General features: G+C 47.9%; 1 protein-coding gene across 5 annotated transcripts in view; it reads left to right on the plus strand.

The window, feature by feature from the left end:
- Nucleotides 1-6932, plus strand: part of UBE3A (ubiquitin protein ligase E3A) — a 63598-nt gene extending 56666 nt beyond the window's left edge. For all 5 annotated transcript variants that reach the window (XM_054561929.1, XM_054561930.1, XM_054561932.1 and 2 more), the window contains 2 exons: nt 5300-5443; nt 6207-6932. In XM_054561929.1, the coding sequence (XP_054417904.1) occupies nt 5300-5443; nt 6207-6327 (265 nt within the window). In that variant the 3' untranslated portion in view covers nt 6328-6932. The remainder of the gene's footprint in view (nt 1-5299; nt 5444-6206) is intronic.
- Nucleotides 6933-8440: the final 1508 nt, after the last annotated feature.

The following is an 8440-nucleotide window of genomic DNA, read 5'->3' on the forward strand; positions in this document are numbered from 1 at the left end:
GCGCAGCCCTATGTCCGTGAACTCCGGTGGGCCTGCCCTGTCATCTCACAGACGGTCCCTCTACAGCCTGTAGCTGTGTGTGCTCCGAGCTCGACAGAAACTTCTGTCTTTTATTATCTCCTTTACTTTCAAGTTATGTTGCTGAATTTGAAATGAGTTTCTTGGGGGGAAAAAAAAGTCCACTCTGTTCATCTTTGCCTTTTTGTAGGTATTTTAGGCCATTTGTATTTGAGGTAATTATTGATATGTTAGGGCTGAAGCCTGCCATGTTATTCTTGTTTCTTTCCTCTTTACGGTTCCTTTGTTCTATTCTTTGGTCTTTCGTGTGTTATTGAGCTTCTTGAACACACTTTAGGACGCCTTCCTGATTTATGGTTAGTGCTGCTGTGTGTGTGTTTAGGACGGTCTCCCTGCAGGCGGTGGTATCGTCGCGCGGTGCACGTGAGGTACTGACGCCAACATCTCATCCCGGGAAGTGTGGCAATCTTGCTTCCATTTAGTTCTCTTCCTTTCCCACTTTTAAGTATTATTGTCTTGAGTATTAACGCTGCTGTAACTTGTGTTAGTCATCAGGGACATTTACGAAAGCCGTAAAGAGGATAACTGACTCTTATGTGCCGGTATCTCTCTTTCCATTCTTCGCTCCTTCGGTTTAAACTGTCAGCCGTCAAAGGCAGGTCTGCTAGTGACAATTTCTTTTCCATTTTCCTTTCTCTGAGGATGACTATTTCCCCTTCATTCCCAAAGAGTTTCATTTATGCTCTTTGGGGTTTCGTTAGTTTCTTGAGTGTGTGGGTTTGTCTTTTGCAAAAAACGAATTTTCAGCCATTATTTCTTCAAAAATGTGGCAGCCCCCGCTCCCTTTCCAGGCCTCCGACGACACCAGTGTGCAGGCGTTTGCCGTCGTTCCATGTGCGCCTTAGTCTGTTTTCTCTCGTTCGGGTTTTTATCCTCTTTCATCTTCACTCTATTGACTTAACCCGTGTTTTTCCCTGCTCTGTCTTTCAGGTCTCCAATTTCCACTGGGCTCCTTGTCACTTTGTGTATTTGGTGGAGATTTCTGTTTATTTTGTAAAACAAACGTGTAATCGCTCGTAGAGTCATTTTTAAGGTGACTTCCTTAAAACCCTCGTTTGGTAACGCCAGTCCTGTGAACCCCACTGTCGGTGCCACTCGGTTTTCTTTCCTTTTCTGTGATTTTTTCTGGTTCTTGGTGTGACGAGTGGTTTTGGACCGTTTCCTGGGCATTCTGGGTGTTAGACTCGGACACTCAGGGTCCTTTTGGTATTTTCATTCTTAAAGGGACGGCGTCCTCGTGTACATGCACATACCCTTGCGCTCTCCGCTCATAACCTGATTTTGGATTTGACCGCAACCCTCTGGCTCATTTTTTAAAAGTGAAATAAATTTTCCATTCTTGTAAGAGGGAGACAGGCCAGGGCTGCATCTCATGCTCAGGAGCGTCTGTGCATTTAGTTTTGCAAAATCAAAAAAATACCACCTCTACTCCCATCGTGTGTGTGTGTGTGTGTATATATATATTTTTTCTTTTACCCTTAACCCTGGTCTGTTTGGATGCTACCTCAGCAGGTCCTCCAAGTGCAGGGCTTGTTTTGGACGGGTTTTGGCGTTCACGGGTTTTAAGGGCCCGGAGCTTCCTGCATGTTGACCCCCTTGCAGTCACCACAGGCTTATCGTGCAGAGCGTCCGCCACGTTGCTGGGACTTTACCGCCGCTTGGCAGCTTTGAGCTCCTGTCCCCTCGGCTGTCAGATGCCAGGGCCTTCCCTCCTGCTCGCACAGCTGCTGAGGCGGGGCTGCCTGCGAGGATTCTGTGGGCAGCATGTCGCTTAGTTTTGTCATAGGTGTTACCTGTGAGTCTCCCATCTTCTCAACTGAGTAGCTCTTTTTCCTGGGCCAGAGGGGAGGACTGAGGAGGAAAGCGGAAGCAGGGACGCTGGCACCGCTGTGGTTGTCTTCCCTGCACCTGCCCTGATGTGGGGCCTAGAAACGCCCTTACCGGAATGAGTGAGTTCCCTGGGCAGGGAATGGCGATGTGGGAGTTTTCTTCCGATCTGTCCTGCCATTCTTTTTCCTCATCAGTGGGTGCCAGTTGATTACTTTGAAAAAGTTCTATTGAAAATCAAAGCATGATGTTCAAATATTTTAGAGTACGCAGTTTATGTAGTAATTTCAAGAGTGACAATTGAAGTTAACTTTTTAGTTGTTTTTTGCCTATTTTCTGAGTACTATGATGAACTCATGGACTTTTATCTAGTTAATGTGTTTTGCAGTCATTATTCTTAATGATACCCAGACTGCTTAATCTCGGTATGCTTTTAACATGACTCTATGTTAAATACTGAGGTTCTTTTTAGCTTCCCTGGAACAATCTTAACCTTTGGTCTGAAGCAAGCCATTTTTATAAGAAATCATTGGGGAATGACATTTAGAAGCCGCGCTGGGAGGGGCAGCACAGGGGATCAGTGCCCACCACCAGGGCGTCGATCCCGCCCTTTTGCTGTAAGAAGAATCAGAAGCAGTGACTCCTCTTACGGAAGGATTAGTCCCCGCACTCGTGAGGAACGACACTGAGGCCGAGGGGTAAACGTGGGATTTTGGTGCATCAGAGAGAGGGACAGGCATAATTTTGCCACATTACAGAATTTGTGACATTTTGCACTCCCACCAGCAGTAAATACAAGTATGTCTTTGGCTCCAACGTCCCACACCCAGTGTTAAATTTGGGTGTTTACCTCGTGAAGGAGGGCGGGGTCTTTTCTTGTATTCACAGCTGTTTGTAGTTGTTAAGTCTTTTCATTGTGTTATTGGTCATTTTCTTAGAAACTGCGCGTCAGGGAGATCAGCCTTCACTTTGGTAGATTTGCAGATACTCCTATGCTGCCATTTGTCCTTTGACTTTCCTTTGAGGGTTACTTGCCAAGTAAAAGCTTTTACATTACGTGGCCAAACACTGATATTTTTATTCTGCTCCGGTATGTATGTCTTTAGTTTTTGTTTCCTTGCTCATTTGTTTCTGACCTGTGTGTTCCTGGTAGAAACTTTAGTTACGTGCCTTTTCCTTTGGGCATTTAGTACTTTCCTTTCTGGTTGACCTTTGTCCATCTGCCTTTTGTATCTTATTAATGGTGTTGTGTTTCCCCTCAAGTGGAAGTTTGGGTTACAGGTTTCCGTGTCTTCATGACTGATTATTTTGGTACTTTTCCCTGCCAGGAAGTTTTGCTGGACTCGTTTTGTAATATCTTTCTTAGGATTTTGGGATTTTCTCATTCACGTTTCTCTATGTTGGATTCTTCTGGGCCTGCTATTAGCTCTCCTAGGGTCGTGGGGCGCAGTCTGAGTGGCTTTCCATGGTCCCCCCTTCCGTTGCCATGGTCACAGCACTGTAACAGGCTTCTGCAGCCCAGCACGTGGACTTTGGTCCCCGTTCAGTGGGATCAGCTGCCTCCCTCCCCTGCAGCTGAGGCGCCTTCCTGCCACTGCCTTTGCGGCCTGGGCGGCTCCTCTCGGCTGCGCTGATTGGGTGCTGCCGCGGGCTGGGCTCGGCCCAGGTGGGCTGTGGCAGGCAGGCCGCAGCCCCCACACCGCCTGGCGTTTGCTGCCCTGTTTCCTGCTTTCCATCCTGCCCTGGGTGTTTTCATCACATTTTTCTCTCCGTTGTGATGTGCATGGGCTTCAGGGATGTGATCTGATGTCGCTATCACTTTCACGTAGAGAAGCAGCAGCTCCTGTTTTCATTTCAGGTGTGTAAGTAGTCGCAGTCTTAGTTCTTTTTTCTGTAAGCTCCACAATTCTGAATCAGTAAGTGTTCCCATTATATAAACCGCCAGCAACCCCAGCATTTTCCCTTCTTTTTAGAAAGCATCCGATACGTCTTACTACCAATGTGGCCATACTGGTCAGTGACCGCTGCTTCCTTTGGGGTCTGTCCCCAGCACCCCGTGGCCTGCCTCTGCCGGAGTGGCCGTCCCCCTAGGCGGCAGGGCGGCCCGTCGCTGGCCAGCCCCGCCCAGAGAGAGACAGTGTGGTGCGGCGCTCGCTCCTTCCTGCCCGGCCCATGTTCAGCGCCCTGTGGTTGCGTCTGCCTGCGCCATTTCCTCAAGGAGCGTGACAGCTGCGGGAATGGGGAGGCGGGGAGCGCTGTGGCAGGCAGCACCCAGAGAGCCTGCGCACCTGGCAAAGCACTGCCGGGCAGCCGCGTTTTAGCAACAAACGGTGGCCTGGCACGCTAGGGTTGTGACGACAGATGCGGGAAAGGTGCCGTTCTCTGCCGGGGATCGGGAAAGAACTTTTAAAATCAGTGCTTGACACACGTTCATCAATTAAAACTCTTCTCCACCCTCCTCTAAAATTTTGAGTTTTTGAGCTGTGAGATTTACAGATATCTGAATATGCAGACAAGCATGCCAAGCTCGCTGTCCCTGAGCTTGTGTTTTTACCACCAAGGCTTTGGGGAAACAGCGGGTGAGGCCTCCACCTCCTGACACCTTCCTGTGGCAGAGACAGCAGGGCGGTTGCCGCGTGCTCTGGTGGGAAGTGGCCCAGCCTGTGTGCAAATCCCATGCCTGTATTAGTGACTCAAACAAGCTAATATTATTAATTGATGTGAAAATTAATTGCCATTAATAGCCATTATTAATTAAATCAATTAGTTAATTATTAAATCAATTAAATTAATTAGATAATTAAATTTTAATCAATTAAATCAATTATCTAATTATTTTTGATTAATTAAATTAATTAGTTAATTGATTTAATTAGCACTATTAATTAATTTATTGATAAAATTAATTTAGCTAATTAATAAATTAAAATGTGTGAATTAAGAACAAAAGAAAAACTACTAGCCCCCATCCCTAATTTTCATCACCTTTCCCCAAAAGAGAAGGTGGGCTAAAGAAAATACACATATTCAAGGACACCAGAGTTAATTTTTCTGAGTATTTCCTTTGCACCAATTTCAGCTCATGGGATTTAGATTTGTCTTTTGTCACTGATTATACATTTTGAATATACCACTGTTTACATAATTATTTGCTCTTGTTGACACAACACTTAGGCTTGCCGGTTTCTACTGCTGTTAACACTGTTGTCATATCAAAACTTACGGTAAATTCGCATGTGTGGAAGTCCTAGATCATGGATCACCAGGCAAATCTTTCGTGTTCCTGCTACTAACTTCCCAGTTCTCTCTCAATGCAGTTTCCACACACACAGACCATTCACGCTGTTCGTAACGAGCACCAAGCTAACGTCAGTGCTGTGTCTTTCCCCCTCAGGGAGTTCTGGGAGATCGTCCACTCGTTCACCGATGAGCAGAAGAGACTGTTCTTGCAGTTCACCACGGGCACGGACAGGGCGCCGGTGGGCGGCCTGGGGAAACTGAAGATGATCATAGCCAAAAACGGCCCAGACACGGAACGGTAATTGCTTGGGCGCAGGGAGGCGGGGCCCCGGGCACGTGCGCGGCTGTCCCCAGAGGGCTCTCAACCGCCTGAGTGGCAATTCAGAGGATGCCATGCTGTCGAGGTTTTTTTAAACACTGGCATTATTGTAGGGCTCAGTTCATTGGATTTCTGCCAGTTGGTATGAGTCCGCCAATTTTGGGTTTAGAATTTAATTGAAAACCGTGTTGTGTAATGGTTAGAACGGGCACACCGAGGCTCAGGAGGTCATTTTGAAATCATCATCAATTTCATAATCTTAACAATCAATTGTATTCTTGCCACATGGCGCAGGTTGAGCCGCCTGAGCAGTGCCCCGGAAACCTCCTGCGGGTGTCCTACAGCACTCGGGGTGTGCTGGCATTAGCGTGACTGTATTTACACTCGCTCACTAGCACCTCATTGACATAGGCATGTTATCAGGAATATTTCCAGTCGGTGTTAGCACTCCAACATCTTGAAAACCGAGTGTGAACAGCGTCTCCACTGTGAAGGAAGCCCCTTACCTTCCTGGGGACATCAGCTCCACGGCAGGCGCTGCCCTGCACTCTGCAGGCTCAGTGAGAGGCAGCCACACTCAGCAAGCTCTGAGGGCCTCACGCGGTGGCTGCGGGGTCCTCTGCCTCCGTGCTGAGTGAGCTGTAGAGGACAGACATGCTTTGCGGGCGGGCGGGGGGTGCGGGGGATGCGCATCCTCCTGGGTGCCCGTCCCCCACTGACGGGTCTGTTCTCCCCTTTCTAGGTTACCGACATCTCATACTTGCTTTAATGTCCTTTTACTGCCGGAATATTCCAGCAAAGAAAAACTCAAAGAGAGGTTGTTGAAGGCCATCACTTACGCCAAAGGATTTGGCATGCTGTAAAGGAAAAGAAAACAGTGAAAGCGCAAGGAACGGAAAAAGAAATTTGCAGTGTGAATAAGTACCACGGGAGGGACGAGTTGGAGGAGGTGGAGCCCCGCCGAGGCTGCGAGACAGGGGACGCCGTGGCCACCGGCACCGCGCTCCCTTCCCGCCGGGCTCTGTGGGCTGGAACAGCACAGTTCAGCTACTTCTATGAACAAACCCTTTATTATTATTATTTTTTCTGTGTGAAAGTGTTACTTATCCTTTCACTTGTATGTACAGAGAGGTTTTTCTGAATATTTATTTTAATGGTTAAATCACTTTTGCTTGTGTTTATTACTGCTTGAGGTTGAGCCTTTTTGAGTATTGAGAAAACAGACACCAACAAAACGGCCCCCCCAGGGAAGAGCGCGCCCGCGCAGACCAGCCGCCAACCTTGGAGGAAGCGCGCACCCCCCCGCGTCCCGGTATCTGACTCAATCAGGAATTGTATTTTTTTTTTTAACCATTTGCTTTTGAAACTTGAAGTCTTGAAAACAGTGTGATGCATTTGCTGCTGTTCTAGTCCCCAAAGAGTTTTCTGTGCAAAACCTTGAAATCAATAAAGACGGAAGGGAGAACTCGGAATGCTACCTGCAGCCCCGGAACTCTGCGTCAGCCCCGGCACAGCCGAGGCGGCCCCCGCGCCAGTGCCGTCCGTCCTCGTGCGTCTCGCGGCGCCCTGCTTCCGTAGCCAGTCATCTTCCCTAGTAGGTGAAGGACAGGGATTGTTTTTGTTCTTGTTGTGTTCTTGTCGTCGTCGTTATTCTAAGTTTACTGGGGAAAAGTGCATTTGGCCAAAAGAAATGGTGAGTCGAGCCTGTTGCAAGAAAGTTAGGAAGTTTGTTGTTTTTAAACACAAAGCATGTGAAAGTGCACTTAAAATAAATTTTGATTAATTACTTATTACCTGCATTTAAATAGACAATCCAAAGTCTTCCCTCCGTGTCGGCATCCTCTCGTCTCATCGGCCCTCTGTCCGGGCGCACCGCCCGGTCACCCGTAACGGGGCAGAAAGCTGCTGGGCCTCGGGGGGCCGGGTTGTGCGGTGGGCACAGCTGGGACCGAGCGGGACAGCTCCTCGGAGTCCTACTTGCCCCGTGTGTCCCCAAAGATTAAATTTTACTCCAAAACGTAAGTGTTAACTACTACTTTCACGTACTGTGGTAAAGTACAAATAGGCTTAAATTATTGGACATTCAGAAGTAAGTAGCTTCCCCTTTCTAGTCTTCTGTGTCTATGATGTTGATTTCTTTTATTGCAATATAAAATAAAAGGATTATGTATTTTTAACTAAGGAGAGACATACGATATATCCTTTCACTACAAGCTGCAGCTGCTGTGCTGAGCTTGTGCCTTGGTGGTTTTAATCAGTACGACAGATCGGCCTGGTGATCTGTTTGGAATTGGCAGGAAAACTACAGCTTTGAAATCACTGGAGGGAAAAGGATGTCTTTCACGATCACGTTCACTCTTGGGAACGGCTACAGAGCTGTGGTGCAGCGCCACGGGAAAGCGAGCGGAGGCGCGGGAACGGGAGGCGGTGCTCCCCACGTCGCGCGAAGGCAGAGCAGGGGCCCCAGGCCCCCGCCAGGCTCCTCCTGCTGCTGGTCCCCCAGGGCCCTCTGCGCACCCCTTGTGCGCCACGGCAGGGAGACGAGACGTCTCTGGGGGCATTTTATATAATAAATTCGTGAAGAAATTTGTGCTCTTCAGTCCTCCAGTTTTATTATCACTATACTATTGAAACTATACAGTTGTAATAACATATCTGTAAGAACTTTTGGATGGTAATGAGTATAGGTTATCAGATATAGAATAGACTTTTAACAAACAGTTGAAAATAAACGACCCTTAAAAATATTTTGAGAGAAGTTATTGGTGACCCAGACTACCTGCTCCCCCTTTCTTAGGTGTCAGTGACGGTCCCGCCTAGGTGGCCCATTTCTGTCATCGCCCCCGTTCAGCCCTCTGTACGAGGATGTCACTACACTGTATCTTAGGGAAGAGGGAAAGGGTAGAAATTGTTACCGTAACAGATACTTCTAGGAAAGGACTGTTTTTGCAGGAAAACTCTTACCCACAGGGCGGG

Source organism: Pteronotus mesoamericanus, unplaced genomic scaffold (assembly GCF_021234165.1).
Source record: "Pteronotus mesoamericanus isolate MK-2021 breed Mesoamerican mustached bat unplaced genomic scaffold, CSHL_Meso_final scaffold_582, whole genome shotgun sequence".
Taxonomy (NCBI): domain Eukaryota; kingdom Metazoa; phylum Chordata; class Mammalia; order Chiroptera; family Mormoopidae; genus Pteronotus; species Pteronotus mesoamericanus.